The following is an 18,701-nucleotide window of genomic DNA, read 5'->3' as shown; positions in this document are numbered from 1 at the left end:
TGGATTTCCACCATGGAACCTGGGAAGGAGAATCTAACAGAAAGCCTGCTCACAGTACTAATTCAAAGAACAGCATTTAATTACCTCAGAGAAATAGTTGTCTAGGAAGGCCATGTTCACTCCTCCTTCTCGATACTCTTTTATTGTTCCTCCGATTGACCCTTTTGCTTCTCCTGTTCCAGAAATTCCTCCAGCTGTTCCGTAGCCAGTACCAGTGCCATAGCCAACACCTGTAGTTTCTTCAACTCCAGAAGCTACTACTCCTCCTCCTCCGTATGTGTTATTATATATGTCTGAAAGCAGAAAAATGTGTTATTATATATGTCTGCTGTGCTCTGTGAAGCTTTACACACAATCTGTCAGTTGTTTTTACAAATGCTATAATGACACTTCTGAGTTTCTAAAGGTATTTTAGACCAGTCTCAGTCGCAGGTATGTGCACAGGCACCAAACTTTGAAACTGCAGTAACAATTATATACGTATTAACAGACATGTAAGTGCTTGATTTTATTCTTGAGGCTAGGCAACACGAGTGCATGTGTTTTAGAAAATCAGTTACTTATTTTGTTATTGGCTGGACAGATTATTCTGTCTAGTGTATATATGTGCTGTCATGGGGTTTGTGTTAGAAAATCAGATAATGTTTATCTGTGCAAATGCATAAATGCATATTTATGATCACATTGGCATTATTTTTTTTCCCTTACACACTTAGAAAATAAAGAGTTTTGTAAATCCTAGAAAATAAGGAGTTTTCACATGTTCTAGATTTTTTAGGGGAGAACAACAATGGATCATAATAACCACCAGTTTATGATGCATAATGGAAATGGCCTTTTTTATAAGTTATGAAGTAATACTTACAGGATTTTATCTTCTCCATATTTTTAATACATGATAAAAAGGAAAGAATTTTCTTAATGATCAACATATATTAAAACAATTGCATACAGTAGTCTTGACTATGGTTATGGGAAACAGGCTAAATTGCATATTTTTTTCATTTTTATGAAATGAGAAATCTGACAACATTCTTCTATAAATAAATGGTCAGCAGAGAAACATTTCTTCCTTTCAGAAGCTCAGGAAAATGGATCTGTGCCATTCCTCTTCTGAAGTAAGGAATGGGGGAGAAGGAGAAAGTAGCGCTGCACATCTGGGTTTATTCTCTACGATCATTGAATTCCTGGAGGAACCTTGTCTCAGAAGCATACATTTATTGTGTTATGTATCAGCTTGTCTAGGTTAACACACAAATTGTCACTAACTAACTAGCTACTTCACATGCTCCCTTGTGGGAAGCCAGAAACTGGGGAGAACTGAAGATTTTACCCAAGGTATGAAAGCAAATATCCTTATTCTGGCTAAAGAATGATTTCTGCTAAAACTGGTGTCTTGAAAATGCCCTCCATTCAGTAGCTGTACTGATAAAGAAAAAATACCTGGGATTTGAAAGCCATGGCAGCTATTTCAAAATAAGTGTAGTTTGCCGAAATTAATCTGTTCAAAAGCTCAAACCCCAGACTTTTTATTCATACTGGAAGTGCTACCAGCATGAGTTTGACTATCTGCAGATGTGAGATTGGAAGGGTTGGGTTAAACTGGGAAAACAAAGGACCCCATGAATCTGAAGGCATGAAGTGCTGAAAGACAGCTTTATGACAGCATAACATAGAAGATGTAAGGATCTGCTTACCTGAAGGTTCACCAAAATCACCTCCTGCAGCGGTTGTTGGGGCAAGAATGTGCGAGACATCCTGGAAAACAACATTTTCACTCCTTGAATGATTACCTTGAAATTCCCATATGAAGACCGAGACTTTGTGAATTATGTTAAGAAATTAGCAGTCCAAACTGTTAATGGTAGCTAGTCATTATCACCATCTCCATAACAAAACAAAACAAAACAAAGAGACTACAATTTTTTTCCCTTGTCAACATGAACAATGATCAATGAAGATGATTTGTGTTCTTTTCTCCTAAACTTGCACTGAAGAAGCTTGCTGGTTGTTACGCTTCATCTGAAGGAACAGTGGCACCAAACTTTTGTGCCAAACTAACTTACCACTGCTTAAAACACATAAACCCCATCAGTGATATCTGATCACTGCCTGGCAATAGTTGACAATGCCAGACTGGTTTTAGATTACACAGTGTTACTATCACTTTCTCTAAAAAAAATGCAGCCTTTACTCATGAATTACTTCTGGTTTTAGAAACATGGGATGTACTGACCCTGTCTTCAGGCTGTGCACCTTCTATTCCCCATGGATGAATTGCCCCTTCTGTACATTCAGGTACAGGTTCAAATCCAGTTCCAACTCCACCTGCAGCGCCAGGTCCACAGCCACAACAGTCGCTCATTGACATCAAAATTGGAATCACTAACGAGGAAAGAAACAGGAAACAATGATTTAACACATCTCTTCCTCGCAGGAATAGCTGCTCTCCCCAGAGGGCAGGTACTCATGAACTTTTGAAAATACGCCTTTCAAATGTTTCTAACCAAGCAGCCTGTAAGTCTGGCTTTCATAATCATTTGCTGCTTATGGAGATACCTGTATTTGTAAATTCAGAATAATTTGTACCTTTAGTTATAGCACAGCAGCACAGGGGTGGGGCTGTTACTCTAAATTTATGCTTATACACCTGGGAACAGACTTTGATCTGTCTCAGCTGAACCAATATAAGTTGCATACATATTAAAATTAAACAAACAAAACCAGTGTTGCTGTGTATAGCATTCAGTGCTATTCTTTCCAGATATTATGCATACATAATATGGGCATACATTTTTCTCTTCAAGTATAATAATTGAAAAGAAATACACATTAGTGATAATAGACATATGAGAATCAGTGGAGAGTCCACCTGACTACAGAGATCATTGGCTAAGGCTCCAGTTGTACATTACATATACATAATGCTTGATTTGAAAAAGCAGTAGGGGCAATCCCCAAGCCCTAGTTTCACCAAATGTTTACATAGAGTGAGTCAGGTTTCCCAGAGTGCTGTGTTATGCTTAGTTGTTTAAAAAACTCAGTGCTGGAAATTGCAGAATGCTTGTAATGGTGAGCATCAAAAACACTGCTTATTTTAGAAAGGCAATGCAGTATTAATTCATAGAATCATAGAATGGGTTGGGTTGGAAGAGATCTTAAATACCATTTAGTTCCAATCCCTCTGCCATGGGCAGGGACACTTTCCACTTACCATGTTGCTCAAAGACTTGTCCAGCCCAGCCTTGAACCAGAGATGGTGCATCCACAACTGCTCTGGGCAACACGTGCCTCTGTTTCATCACTCTCACAGCTAAGAATTGCTTCCTAAACCTACTGTCTTTCAGTTTAAATCCATTGCTCCTTGTCCTGTCACAACATGCCTTTTTAAAAAGTCCCTCTCCAGCTTTTTTGCAGGACTCCTTTAGGGACTGGAAGGCTGCCCTAAGGTTTCCTTTGGAGACTTCTCCAGGCTGAGCAGTTCCAACTCTCTCAGCTCGTCTTCATGGGAGAGTTGCTCCAGCCCTCTGATTACTTGAACATCAAAGTGAAATGAAAAGGGGAGAGGACTACACTGTGTACAAAGTGCTGCCTCATACAGCATGACTAAGGATGTATTTACTCCAGACTATGAGGGGAAATTTACAAAGGCAGAAAGACAGTCTGTCCTGTAACTTAAACCATCTGGGGACTACAAATTGCACAACCTTTTGAAGCTTCAAAATTTTGTATTTGTTGATTCCTAATAAACAAAGATCAAAACCCAAGCCAAACCCCCTCCTCAAAAAATCAGGGGGAAAAAAAATCAATTTCCTCAGGTTTGGTAGTCAGTATTTCTGCAGTGGAAAATTTTAGATGTTGATTACTTGATGCCCAGGGCATGATCACCTATGATTGTGGTAGTCTGAGAAATAATTGCTTGTATAAATTCTAACTTGAGTCCACGAAGCTCATAATTCTTCATGAACATACTAGGACAAATGAATTAACATCCTGTTTTGATCCTGTTATCAAAAATGCTACTGGTTTTTTATTAGATGTAATGTTTGGAAGGAGTAGCCAAAAGTTTCAAAATCTATGACTTATTGTTCTGCTACTGAAATCTGGCTTTGAGTTCAAAGGAATCTTGTTCTTTAGATCCTTTCATACCAAACTCGGAGCTGATACTTACCCATTTCTTCTAGTAATGTAATGGAAGTAAAAATTGCAAAATGTAAGTGACAGGACAGCTCTGTCTAAGAATTGTAATAAGAAGTCTTAGAAAGAAAATGCTTAATTTTAAATGAAAAATCTATGTATAACATAAAACTTATGGAAATCCTTTTCATTTAAAAGACAATTTTTTTCTCTATCAAATGGCCAATAGCAGCCAGTGGATTAACAACCAACTGAAAAAGTAACCTTATTTTAGAAGACTTGAAAAATGCATTTTTTACATTATTTAGAAAAATAATAAAAACAGTTTTCTTAATTTTATACTTACAAACAAATATTAATCCGCCGAGGAACATCAGGCCAATGGCAGCACCACTAAGTGTGGTATTTGAGTCTAATTGCCTGCCATAATTTTCATTTCCAGCGTAACCGTCATCAGTGGAGGCAGTATATCCTTCCTCGCCTCCTCCGTAGCCATCAGTATAACCCTGCCAATCTGTGTGGTCCACATAATCTCCTCCAGTTCCATAATCACCACCACCTTGCTGTCCTCCGTCTTCCCGGCCTCCTCCACCAGTGCCGCCGCCACCACCGCCAGTAGTGCCGCCACCACCACCAGTGCCACCACCAGCGCCACCACCACCACCGATGATAATTATTCTTGTGGCCCCACTGGTGCAGTAGTTCCGGCTATCACACTGGCAGGCTTGCACAGGAATTATGTGTGGTCGAGCACAGCGCCGGCCTTGGCTGTCCCTTACAACAATGTAGATCCTATAAAGGTAAAAGTCTATGTTCTGGCCCACTAGTTCCGCAGAGGAATCTTGGAGAGAAAAAAAAAGAAAAAAAAAAAAAGAGAAAAATATTTGGATGAAGGTATTGACTATAAGTGTTGTACAAATCTGTACTACTTGTGTATTACATTCATAGAACAGAATGAAACAAAGTGTTCCCTTTCTAAGCACCTCAATTACTTATGCATCTACAGTATTTACTCAAAACTGAAACATAAAGTACTCATCTATGCTTGTTTTTTTCCTTGCAAAACCTGGGCCAAATCAGTCTAGTTATCACTTATAAACTTGAGCAATACAAAAGGGGAAAATGAAGTCTTTTATTTCTACTGCTGAATTTCCTGTATTTTATTTGCACAATGGTAAAGGTAAAAGTTGAAAGTTTTATGCATTTTTTATTCCTCTCTCAAGGAATACATCCATGTTTTTCAGAAGGTTTAAAATATTTAAGATTACATATTTGCAGCTGTTTAGGACAGGTAGGAGACTGAAGAACAATGCAATTGTGATACTAGCCATATAATGTAGTCTTCTGTGTAAACAGTAAGTTATGCAAATTCTGTCATTTAGTTATGCATGGGATTTGATTAATTCATTATTTTGTTATGTCGTATTGAAGGAAACTGGCAAAGCTTCACTGGGCACTGACTAAAACAATTTTCTTTAAAATACAAGTAGGTGTGACTGGTACAATAAATTTTAAAAATTGTAATCTTAATTTGCCATTTTCATATGCCTGTCATAAAAGTAAATATCTGCTAACTATAAACTTTATACTTTAATAAACAAATTTGAGATTTGATATATGCTTAGGATTTTTTAGATAACACAGAAATAAAAAAGTGTCAAATTACTCCTTTTGACTTATTTCATTATGTTTAGACCCATAAAGGCTCTTGTCATATCTATACTCAAAGTACAGTTTTGCTAGTAAATTTTCAGTTTTCTTTAAAATATAATACATGTAATATTTCTGATTTAAATATTCTAATATATATGTATTTGCATGCATATATTCAAATTTGGAGTAACTTCTTAGTTTTGTATTTAACTGTGATTTGAATAGATTCTAATAAGTGTTTTGTTTGTTAATAAAGTAACATCCCAATCAGTTATTTTAAATAAGAGCTTATTGCTATCATTTATTCTGTTATAAAATGCAGGTTAATTTACCATTTATTCGTCTGATAATCCATGTAGTCTGAGGTTCACCATGTATGCTGAATGTGAAGGGGGTAGCATAGACAACACCATCCCTAGGCTTTGCTGAGATAACCACTGATGGGGAATGCATACATACTTTCCTCACTTCAGTATTAATAGCTGGGCAATTGGCATTGATGCCATCCAGTGAAAGCACAACGGTGCCAGTAGCAGTATATCGAGGAACCCCTGTAAAAAGAAGGTATTTGTGGTCAAGAGGGAATACTGATACTATAAACAATGCAGTTAGGGTTGGAAAACTAGAAACAGCAAAAAACATTTAGAGAAATCTGGAACACAAAGAGTTTATTTTGGAAAAATTAATCTCTTTTCTTACCTCTGGTGATAGCCAGAACCTCTGCTTGGTACTGCCCATTGACTAGATAGACAGATTCCCGGCTAATAACTTTGTTCAGTGTGATTTCACCAGTGTTTTGATTGATTCTGAACCAGGCAGCTGGATCACGTCCTATACTATATCTGTGTTTGGTGAAGTAAAAATACTCAGTGTTATGTTATGAATATACATATTACATATTTATTTTGCGGACAAAATTTGGCACTTTTCTTTTGGCATTTTTCTTTCGGCTATGCTAGATCCTATTGCATTTCACCCAGTTCAAGCAAAATCCATGTAGACTCCAAAAAAATGTAGACCAGAAAAGTAATTAGGAATAAAGCTAATGCATAGAAACCCATTTTATTTTGAAAGTGGCATCATAGTCCAAAAGTAAAACTTTTCTGGATCCTGTAAACCTTTACTAGAATCCTTGTTGATTGCAATGGTTAAATCCACAGTTCATCCTATAACATTCTAAAGTGGTATTTGCTGACACATTTCTGTGTCTTAGGAATTTTTTTTTCAACTATTTTTAAATAGGCTGTATTTATTTCTACATGCACTGAAAAGCAAATTATAGTCTCAGTTATTATTGTTAATTTCAAGAGAAACAGGTGTAAATTTTTTTTTACTAGAGAATGAGCTAGTAGGGGCTTATTCTACTCTGATTGGAAAATATTGACTGTTATTGGGATTTTCTGCCTGCTTTGTTGAGATGCTAACAAATTCCCTCCTTGTAGCAAATGTTTCAAGAAAAAGCATTCTTAGGCTGAGAAAAAAAAAAAAAACAAACCCTCTTCTAGTCTATTTAAGTTACAGCCTGTTAGAAAAGTGATCTTTTCTTTGTCTTGTGCATAAGGCTAAGAAAAGTAGTCAGGAAAGAAAAGGACAAAATGGGCTATATACTATTCCATAATAACATAGAATGTATGATACTATATAGTACTATTCTATTGCCATTTTTCTATTGCTAATCAATAATCATTATTTTTTAGAGCATCCTTTAAAATATGTATTCCTCCTCCCATTGAAATCTCAAAAGAATTATTCCATCCAGGAAGTTAAGCGGAGCAGAGCTTACACAACATTTGATGCAATGGTTCTAGTGTCCTCATCCATAGCTGTGTATGTTCCTACAACATAATTCACTCTTGCGCCTTCTGGCAGGGAAAACACAACTGAAGATGGATGAAATCTTGGTGGTTCAATCAAATTTTTTACTTCTACTGTGAGGGGTGTCCCAAATATCTGGTACTCATGTGCAACAGAGTGGTGGAATGCAGCTACATTCCTGACGCCGATCATCAGTGAATGAGTTCGCATATGTTCAAAATCTAGCTCCTAAAAGGTAAACCACAGAGAACTAGATAATACATAAAAGCTCCTTTAATATTTTAAAAATATTTTTTATTTTAAATGGTTGAGTGACAGTGTTTTTACTGCCTGTTTATTTCTACTAACAATTAATTAAAATTTTAAGTCAAGAGCTGAATCACAATATTTATCCATACCTTAATTACTCTGAGGATTCCTTGATTTGTAGCTCGATCTGTAACAATTTCAAAACAGTTATCTTCATTACCGGATATAAAGAAAAACTCTGCTAACCAATTGTCTGTAAACTCTTCATCAGCATCCAGAGCTTGTATTCGTAGCAGTTCTGAACTGAGTGAATTTTCTGAAATACTTGCTGAAAACTGAAATGACAGACAAATACCTATTAGCAAACATATATATGTTTGGAAAACAGGAAACCACAGCTGTTTGCAGAGATTCTTTTGAAGGATGTTCTGAGCAAAGAATAAATTTTTAAAATAAAAACAATGTGTTCTGGGAAAATTGTGATTATGATTACAGATTTGAAAATCTCCAAGCGTCACCTCCAAGGTTTGCAGAGGCATCTTAGAAGAAAAGGATTTGTGCTTTCTATAAGAAATGGTCTTCCAAGGACTGGGTTATTCTACATAATCTCATATTGCAGGGATCTGGGCACCTGTATGATTTCTCTGAATACAAAGAAGTCAGTCCTAACAGTGTCAGGATTTACATCTCTGGATGCAAAAATGATCTGTGTGTATGTTACCAGAATTGTTGCACAAGTGGCAGATTGTATTTTTAGCACTCTTCAAGGGAACAACTCTGTCAATCCCATGGAGCATGTAAATGTGAAAGTTCTCTATGGGTTAGTAAGGGCTCTGTTACCAATGGGGCTTTTAAATGGGGTTTTAAATCAGTATTGCTGCCTTTGTTATTGGAAACTTACAGAGCTTTGAGCAAGAGTTGGAAAGTTGTCATTGACATCAATAACTTTCACATTACAGCTACAAAGCGATGATATTCCATCTGCAGCCCCGTCCCGGTCTGATGCCTTCACAACCAGAGTGTAGCTACTATGTTGCTGTCACAAAAAGAGAAATGAGTATGTTAGAAGACCATCTGTGCATCTTATAAATAACTCATGCTTGCTACTATTTCCTAATACAGGAATTCTACTTAGACATTTTATTGCGACACATCAAAACCATGCATTTATCCACTAATATTTAAAAAAACCACAACCTTTCTCTCTCTTCTATATTTTTCTCACTCTCATAGCACATAGTCACTACAGCATAATTTTATTTAACTTTGGAAGGGGAAATGTTACCTCTCTGTCAAGATAATTTGCAAGATGGAGTTCTCCTGTGTATTTATTCATAATGAACATGGGTGGACCAGAAGGTTCCTGACTCTCTATTTTGAAGGCAATTTTAGAATTCAAGTGGTTAGGTTCATCTGCATCTGTTGCAATGATTTTCATCACCAGTGTGTCTAAAAATAAATTTAAAAATAATAGTAATTAAAAAAAACCCTACAAAACAAGCACACAAGCAAACAAAAAAAATCAAACAAACCAAAAAAACCCCCAAAATCTCTTGAGTTCTTGGAAACAACTCGTGAAGACAACGCTAAAACAGTGTATGAAAATGATAGAAGGCTATCTATTCCTTGACATTTACAGAGAAAACCAAAACTTTAGTTTTGTAGTACTGATTCTGACAATGTTAATAACTTCAAATGAATTAAAAATCCATGTCAGAAAGAATAATGCAGACTTTCACTGAACTTCTTTAAAGAAGTTAAATTCCCTATCACCATAGGGAATATGCAAATACAGTAAGTACTGAGCTTGTAGAGATTACTATAAGAAATCACAGCTTTAAATGAGAATTTCTAGAAAGAAGAAAATTAGTGTTAGGCACCATTGCCTCAGTGCTATTTGCATGTCTAATGTTGATTGCTGCATTTTTGGTAAAAAGAACTATTTTAATGGTTTAAGTACAGAATTATTTAGTAATATTCTGCTGCAATTGCAAATACACAGGCTACAAGTACAAATATTTGAAAGAGAAAAATGGGGGAAAATGTATTTTACATACCCTCCAAGGAAATAAGTGTAATGATATTTTTATTCTAATGAGAAGGAATGAAATTATTTCTTTTACATTTTCACATCTGAAAGAATTTGCATGATGGTATGCTGGAACATTCAGCACTCGTGTGTGGGAGGAAAGGGAGAAGGAAGCATTGCTGTTTAATTTATAGCAATTAGCCCAGGCCCTGGCTCAAATAGCACTTGGAGAAGCATTTGCTGCTCCCTCCTCGGCAGTGGCCCCGACCATTTTATGTCATTGCCTAAGAAAAGCAGAAAGAGCTCCCCAGGTTTATATTAACTGTATTCTGTGAGCTTCACTAGCAGTACTGAAGAAAGCACAGCACAGGTACTCACTGTCCATGCTGCTCTCTTCAACAGATCCCGTAAATACAGTTTGTGCAAATACAGGAGGGTTATCATTTATATCCAGGACTCTGACTCGAAGTTCAAGAGGTGGTTCCAAATCTATACCAGTCACTGAGTGTTTAGCAAAGCAACGTATCTAAATAAAGAGATTTACTTGTTTTAAAACCAAAAGTTTTGTAAGCAAAGTAGCAATCTGAAATAAACCAATTGGTTGTCTGCCCCATCCCGGATCCATCATTATAAAGGTCAAGAAAAAGGGGAGTACTTACAACAAATACTGGTGTTATTTCCCTATCCACTATTGATGTTATATTAATTTCTCCTGTTCTTGGGTTAACAACAAATATTCCATAGGGTGCACGATCAATTCCAACTCCAGAGATGCTGTATGTGATTGGATTGTCTTCTTCACAGTCAGACCGGATCTACAGTTACAGATAATAATAATAATTTATGCCAGTTTACCGAGGACACCTACAGGGTTTTTTCTTCTATTCCTACTTCCTGTAAAAAATTCTATATAACTTCAGTTTCTCAACCACTTACTACAAGGTTCAGTTGACAGAATCAATGGAAGGGTCCTCTACAAAATGTCAACCTAGACATCTGTGAACCCTTAAGGGCTGGATGGGCCTTTTATTTCTCCTATGCCTGTCAGGGAAATGAAGAGATATTCCAAGGGTATCACACTGTGGCTGGAACTCAGTAAGGGCATGATCACAGTGAGAGAATAGGAAAATATTTCTTTTTCTCTGTTTCCCACAGGTCATGTACAATCTTTGAATTTCTGCTCAGGGGTTTCCCAGGTAGAGAGAGAGAGAGAGAGAAGAAAAATATCACTGGTTGGAGCTGCCTGGGAAGTAGACTCATGGCAATGTTCTAGGAAGCCTCTGGTTACTCCTCAACAGCCACGTGGATTCACCTTATGAGACTGTCTCAGCAGAGCTGGGAATGTTGCATGATCTTTCTTTTATTCTGCATTCCTTTCTCTTACTACTCTAAGCATATGTATTTTTAAATCTCTCTGCTTTTATCAGCCTGTCTTTGGCAAAACTTCCTTGTCAGTGAATACTTGTGTTTTTCTTTCTACTTACTCTGGCAATTGGATTCCTCTTGGAATTGTCTTCTCCTTCTCTACAAGCTGCAGCAAATTTGATCCATTCACGTTTTTGTCTTCTAAAGGTTTTCCATCTTGCCATTCCATTTTCATCCCATTCTTTTACCTTTAACAGAGAGTTCCAGTATCATGTGACCTCAGTCCATTTAAAATAAATATAGACAATTATAATTTCCAACAATAAGAAGGAAAGAGATTTTTGTAGACCATGTGCTTTTTTACATGTCTGTGAGTCCCAAACTCTATGACTGTACATGTTTATTTTAAAATTACTCATTTGTATGAGATACTCATTTAGATTTAAGTGAATTTCTCTTGAGAGGGTTAGCAGGTTATTACCTGCAGCTGTTTAATATTTAAATATGTTTTCAATCTTCAGGTTCAGAAGTGTCTTAGTTGAGTATTTTCCACGTGATTTTTTCATTTGTTACATTTTGTTTAATCAGAAAAATAGTTTCTAAATAAATAAGTATTACCTCCACATGAAATCCTGTGCTGAAATCCAGGAGTACCTGCAAGAACAATAAAAAAATTGGCATGTAAAACTGCAAGGCAAAATGCAGCAAGCAAAACCCATCTGTAAGACATTGCTATACTGCAGGCCTATTGCAATAGCTTACTTAGCTGCAAGATTTCCATAAATGAGTTTGTGAAATTCAAATTTTTTCTATATCCAGCACATAAATTCCTTGAGAGTTAAAACCTTCAAAATCCATTCTGTCTTTCAAGACAGAACTTGAATGGATATACCAGAGCAATTTTCAAACTATACCTTCATCAAAATAAAGCTTTCACACAGATTTTTAACACTTCAGCTGAAGAGAGAAGTATTTGTAAGAGTTTTTATCAAACACCGTAGGAAACCAGGAAAGTATTTATCATAAATAATTTAATCTTTTTTTCATTTTTTTCCAATTTGGAAAGTTGACAATAACCCTGGAGTACTTAATTATGTAATTTAACCAGAAAGAATGAGAATGGGTTTTTTGGAACTCCCCAGTGAGATTGAAGAGATTCAATGTAAGATGGAAACCCACCTGAAGTTTTCAGGCAAATTTCCCTGGAGTGCAGTTGATTTTGATTTAAGACTCAACTATGTAACTAATCTTGAGTAAATAAAGGTAGCAGGATCAGATGCAGTATGTAATTACTTTAAAACTAAAATTCAAATGAGAGTAGCCTCAATTTCTTGATTAGCACAATTTAAAAGACAGCACAATTTAATTAACTTTATTCCTAAATAGGATGTGAAAATGAAGTTCACTTTCTTCAGAGCATTTCTTTCAGGTTTAGGATCTGCTTTGGCTCTCCTCAGACAATAAAGGGTGAAGAATGTGGGATTTTCAGAACTGGATTCTTGTTTCATTCATCATTGGAAGATACAAAATATCCAGGTGACTCAAAAATTATTGCAGTGTTTCTCTTTTCTCAACAAATGTTAACAGCTGCAGTTATGAGTATTTCACTTCCTTATAATTTCCCATAGCTTTTTTGTTTGTTTTGGTTTCTTTGGTTTTTGTCTGATATGTTATATCGGTGGGGTTTTATGTCAGCAATATTTGGATAAAATCTGGCGTCTTTTATCCTTACATCATGGGACTTTCCTCACTTCAAATTTATTGCATTGTACTGGCAAGACTGGAACATGGACACAAAATTTTTTCCACTTACTTCATGTTAAGACAGCTTCTTACATGCAACAGATTAATGAACAGCAGCTTCACCCTCCTTCCTCTTTCTCTTCCCCATTTACCTTTATGCTGCAAGAATTTACCATCTGTCATTTACAAAAAAGTGTTTTCCTATGATCTGGTTTTACCCAAAACATCCCTTGAGACCTTGGCCTATAATGGATGCCTTAATCCGCTTCTCAATGGAGGAGTTTAGACTGGATCTGCCGAATTGATGTGCATATGTTCCTTGAAATTTTTTTGACTATTCACAGAGTAAGGATTTTTTTCCTTGTTTGAGCCAGCTATTGACATAAATGGTAAAGAAAAGTACTCTGCAGGAGAATCACTACAATATGTTCATGTTGTGCTAAAAGTACCAATACATCATTTAACTTTTGTTGGGTTTATGACTGATTAAATTTTCAGCTTCAGCATAGGGTTCAAATTCACGTGCAGCCATTCTGTTCCTCATGTCAGAGAAGGGACAATATCAGACTCCCTGTGAATGGCAGGGTTTGTTCGCCCCAGTGGGACCTCTGTCCTGTTTATTTATAATCCCCTTTGGAGCCCAGGGGAACATGGAAGAGTCAAAGGGGAAGACTACACCCTCACGAGAGAACCTGAGTGATGAGGTCCACCAGAAATAACACTAATTGAACGTCTCTTATCAGTCTATCCCACCTCATTTGGTGAGCACAATGAAATCCTCTCCACCCTTAGGCTGAAATCCCTTCTGGCATGCAAACAATTGTCTTGACCCGGCAAACCATGGGTATGCACCTCCCAGTGCAATGTTAGTGAATCTTGTCTGCTGTCTGCATCATGTGGCCTATCCTGTTACTTAACAGTGAGACTAATGCCTGACACCCAGCCACATCACTCTCATATTCTGAAAAACTATTCTGAGTTTTTCTGAAATAAGAATTATACCTGTAAAGAATTCTATTACTTAAAGACATGAGCATTCATAAATCTCTTGATTCCAGCCTATAGGGAGTTCTGTTTTCAAGCAGTGAAAAATATATATTTCACATTGGAGTCTTATCCTTTGTTTTTGAGCACCAGTAATGGGAGCATCAGGAATTTGTCAGTTGGTGATGCTGCAGATTATGAATTTAGGCCCTGTATTTTCACAGTTGTGCAGTGATAGTGAAGGAAAACCCCATTTTGCTACTTGTTGGTAATGGAAGATCTTGAATTCAGAGTCCTTAGTACAGTTCATGTTATTATTGAAAAGGCTGATCTGATGAACTCCGATGGTGGCTCTGTTTGGTATGTCTCTCAGTTATAGCTGTGGTACAGGAAGGAGGACGGGCAGACATCAGACATAAATGTCTAGTTCACCAGATAAATCTGAACAATTTTGAAATTATATTTATCCTACTGGATTCAGGGATAGAGACTCCTCCCCTCCCCAGCTAATGCCTTCTGGTTCTCCACTGTCACCAGCAGTTAGAAGTCTTTCCCTAACCCGGTTAGTTGTCTATTTCTAATATTTATCTGAGATGCAACCCTTTTCTTTTTCTAGTGCTATTTCCAGCAGATAAGTTCTGTCTCCTAGCAGCTAACCCTGCAAATTTTTTGGTAGTTAAAAAATCCTTTCTAAACCCATATCGAAGTACAGTACTTTCCAAAGAAACAGGGATAAACAATAATTAAAGCAATAGGAGCCACTGGAATGTGTGGGATGCATCCTGAGGACCTTGGGGTAGGCAAGCTGGTGAGAATGATGCCAAGATTTGCTGTCCTGTTAGTCTCTGAGAGACTGTGAAAAAAAGGAAGCTGCAGAGAATCTAGATGCTGGTTGCACAAGCTGTTTCTGTTATGGGTTGGGAGATGGGCAGGCAGGAAACAGGTCATCTTGGTTTCTGTCATTTGCACAGTGTTCTGTCTGAAAGTTTGTCTTTTATTGTAATGATACCTGGACACTGTTTCCAAAATGACACCTTAGAGTCACACTGGAGTTAATCTGGATTTATTCTGATGTAACTGGGGACAGAATTAGGCCCATAGGATGTCTTCTGTTCTTTGCACCCTCAAAGCAATTTACAAACAAGAATTAACTAATCATTAATTGAGTACCAAGCAATATCATACGTAATTACAGAATCCTCCCTTCTCCACCTACTCAAATCTAAATGACTGAACATGCCTTTAACATCTTCCCAGCATTATTCATATGGGATCTGCTTCTCTCTCTTTGAAGTCAACAGTGGCATTGTTGTTGGCCTGGATGGGAGGAGTGCTGAGAACTCACACGTATTGTGTTAGTCATCAGGCTGCCGTGGTAGCTCTGGCACTGTCAGCGTTTTGGGACTTTTACACCTTTCTTACTCATCCAAAGCCCTGACTAGAAAAGGATTGCAATAATGAGCCCTTCCCCTTTATTCATTCTGCATCTCTTTAAAAAAATGATACATCAGTGCATATGAAATAATGAAAAGCAGAGTTCAAATATAAGACAAACCCTCATATTTTAAAAAGATGCCATTTTATCACTTTTTAAACATTGCAACATGATTTTCTTTTTCTATACTTCACTTTTTCATATGTCACTTATGAATGTACTTCATCCAATTTAAAGGGAAAGATTTTCTGGATTATTTTCCTGGCATTTTGTTTTCTAATTCAGAGGAGGTCAGGTGTTTCCTAGGTTAGCAATACTTTGAGTTGCACCCAGGATGGATAATCCATTACTCTTTCAAGAGTTGTGACAGGAATAATTCAGGAATTATGACAATGCTCATGTTAAGCTGAAGAATTTACTTCTAAGTTTTATTTATTTTAAAATAAGTTTACTCAAAGAACTGACAACTTTAGGAAAGTTTCCACTGAGATTATTTATGTTCTGCTATTGTATCTTCTATTGTATGCAGATACAATATATTTCCATAGAGCAAATGAGCTTAACCATTAGAAAAATGAACAGAAAAGTAATTTCAATATAGGGTGTACGCCATTATCATTAAAATTTGAGTTTTTCAAATTAGCCATGCTAAGTGCCCTCAATAAATCTCCTCAATAAAACCTGAATTCTGATATGACTTAGAGCGTTCTGGCTGCAAATGCATGTTTGCTTAATGGCCATTTTACTTAGGAATGTAAAACTGCAGGCTTAAGTACCTAATCTTAGGTGATAGTTCCTGGATGTGGAATTGCTTTAGTTTATATTTCTACAACAGAATTATTTGGCAGAAGAACTTGCAAGTTCCTGATTCAATTCTGGCAGATGTTTCAGATGAATATACAAAAAGAGGATGTAGCTCCTGACAATTTTTACGTTATTTTTACGCAATCAAGTTATGAGTAGCATGTGTAACCATAGCCTTATGATTGAGGGGGGAAAATAAGCCTAGATAACATATGGGAAAATGTATCCAGACAAAAGTGCATAAGAGATGTGGTGAATTTAAAATTATTGGCTGTCACATGATAGCTGGCAGGAGAAGAGTCATACCTGATCAAACAGGTTATTTCCATAAAACGTGTCTGTGCTAGTATCACAAACAGAACTCCCTTACTCATGAGAATAATGTCTTTGAAGTCACATGAGCAAAGGTTGCAGAATCAGTCCCACCAATGGTGAAATCCACAGAGAAAATTATTTGTTTCGGGGCTGGTAAGTTTCCTTTTTTTTTTTTTGAAAATGCAGTAGTATACTAAAATATGTATAACTCCATGTTAATTTTAGTTGATGCAACTTATTAACAATATACTAACCAGACACACCATTCAGACAAGTGATTTTCATGAAAGATTAGTTAAGCCAAAAGCCAAAACTTTTTCTCAGAATACACTAAAACTTGATACGTAAATGTATAATTTGATCGCGAGAGTTTGTCTGCCACCTTTCTTTAAAGAGTTGGGAGATGCTATTAAGTCGTACAGGCCATCATGAACATTGCTGGGCAGAAGAATACATAACAACAACAAGGGTTTCCTCTGGGTAGTAAAAGTTCAAATATTTGATAATCATCAAAACACAATGGCATTTTCCAGAATCGCTCCTTTTTTCTGACCCAGCACCTACCCTCCATCACTTGCAATTGTAACAACAATATAATGATAGAATGAAAATGGCTCCAGAGTTGCTGGGAGAAGTAAAGCAGCAAAATGCCTTTGAATGGACAGGTCTTAGACATAAAACAGTCAAGCATTTTGAACTTCAACACACTGGGAGTGTGCATCACCAGGTAACTGAGTGAAATGAATAGTTACTTGTGCTTCATGAAAATCCAGAAGTGTTAGTGTGATGTGCAGCAGGCCAGTGTCAGACACCTCTCTGCTGCCTTGAACAAGTTGAAACTCATCCGAACCATAACTTGCTTTTGCCAAGTTTTGCCCTTGTTTGCTTGGCAGCTGCTCTGTGTTAATCAGTTCTACTTTACTGACTGCAGAGCTGTCACCTAAAATTAATCGATTGTATTTTCATAATAGTTTTAGGATTTCTTAAACTATAACACAAACTTTTTCTCAGACTACAGCATTTCTAGAGAATTCAATAATGAGAAGCTAACAAACATTTACACATACTAATACACTGTGTACAACATAAAATTTCATGAAAACCACAGGACATAACTATAGCAGAAATCCTGCTCTTCTCAATCTTCAGGGCCTTAAACCTCTACCGAATTTCAAGAGGTCATCACAGATGAGCAAAATGAATCCACGCAAAAATCAGATTGCAGGAGCAGTAGGGCACCCATAGCCCTTTTAAGTCCCTTCTGGGTAATTTCCATGCCTTAATGAACACATTGAACAGCTATGCCACTTGACCATAGCCACAACTTTCCTTTTACAGTGAGAAAAACAAACCCAAAGAGCAACACTTTCATCATGCACTCACTTGCTCAGCACATGGCGGCTCAGACGCTAGGGCACAACAACACAGGAATCCTTTGCAATGTGAAATAATAGGCCAAGTCTTGATTTTTACTTAACTGAGATTACTAAATTTTGTCATTTTTTCTCTCTTGAAAATAGCTGTAGGATTTGGTCAGCTCTGAAATGATCTTGCTAATTGTTTTAGAAAAACGGCATTTTAAATTTTTAGAAAATGTATTTCCTCAACTGATAAAAAAGTAAGGACATAGAACCGGATTATATCCAACCATTAAAATGTTTATAATTATAGCATTTTATTAATAACTGTGACCTTTAAATAGCAGCCACATTTGCCTGAAAAATCATGCAGTAAACATAGAAAGTCACATCTTGAACATCAACAGATTGCCAAAAGTCTAAAAAGAAACATTTTTCAGTATTTAATGAAAAGCTTATTTGATTTTATAGAACATTCAGAAGTGCTGTTTAAAATGAGCAGAGCTTTGGTTTTTATGGTAAATTTCACCAGATATTTTTGGGGAATAGTTTACAATGTAAAATGTAATGGTCTGCTGAGGAAGATGAAACTGGCGTAGTCACAGCATTTACAAATATTGTTTTAAAATCCGACTTACCAACAAAAGGAACAGAAAAGCAGCCGTTCGGTGAGGGAGCCAATCCATGGCATCTGACTTCTCAGAAACAAGTCCAACTGAGTTATGGTTACAAGCCTGTTCCTGTTCCCCTCCCCCCCCAGCTCTGGTGACTATTTAAAAAGACACTCTGTACATGTCCTTATACTCAGCCCTTC

General features: G+C 36.7%; 1 protein-coding gene and 1 long non-coding RNA gene across 2 annotated transcripts in view; one reads left to right on the top strand and one right to left on the bottom strand.

The window, feature by feature from the left end:
• Positions 1–7,760, top strand: part of LOC143695113 (uncharacterized) — a 21,400-nt gene extending 13,640 nt beyond the window's left edge. The window contains exons 2-4 of the long non-coding RNA XR_013184046.1: positions 183–273; positions 4,580–4,937; positions 7,660–7,760. This is a non-coding gene — a long non-coding RNA (uncharacterized LOC143695113). The remainder of the gene's footprint in view (positions 1–182; positions 274–4,579; positions 4,938–7,659) is intronic.
• LOC129125155 (desmoglein-4-like) overlaps positions 1–18,701 on the bottom strand; it is a 24,912-nt gene extending 6,211 nt beyond the window's left edge. The window contains exons 1-15 of the mRNA XM_054640459.2: positions 18,526–18,701; positions 11,867–11,902; positions 11,368–11,496; positions 10,543–10,698; positions 10,262–10,409; positions 9,140–9,303; positions 8,756–8,890; positions 8,004–8,189; positions 7,574–7,833; positions 6,490–6,632; positions 6,123–6,341; positions 4,484–4,978; positions 2,237–2,385; positions 1,698–1,758; positions 85–293 (exon numbers count right to left, since the gene is read on the bottom strand). Coding sequence (XP_054496434.2) covers positions 85–293; positions 1,698–1,758; positions 2,237–2,385; positions 4,484–4,978; positions 6,123–6,341; positions 6,490–6,632; positions 7,574–7,833; positions 8,004–8,189; positions 8,756–8,890; positions 9,140–9,303; positions 10,262–10,409; positions 10,543–10,698; positions 11,368–11,496; positions 11,867–11,902; positions 18,526–18,573 — 2,538 coding nt within the window. The 5' untranslated portion in view covers positions 18,574–18,701. The remainder of the gene's footprint in view (positions 1–84; positions 294–1,697; positions 1,759–2,236; positions 2,386–4,483; positions 4,979–6,122; positions 6,342–6,489; positions 6,633–7,573; positions 7,834–8,003; positions 8,190–8,755; positions 8,891–9,139; positions 9,304–10,261; positions 10,410–10,542; positions 10,699–11,367; positions 11,497–11,866; positions 11,903–18,525) is intronic.

The sequence above is a fragment of the Agelaius phoeniceus genome, chromosome 1 (assembly GCF_051311805.1).
Source record: "Agelaius phoeniceus isolate bAgePho1 chromosome 1, bAgePho1.hap1, whole genome shotgun sequence".
Classification (NCBI taxonomy): Eukaryota; Metazoa; Chordata; class Aves; order Passeriformes; family Icteridae; genus Agelaius; species Agelaius phoeniceus.
The sequence above is the reverse complement of the archived record's forward strand: the minus strand, read 5'-3'. Positions and strand labels throughout refer to the sequence as shown.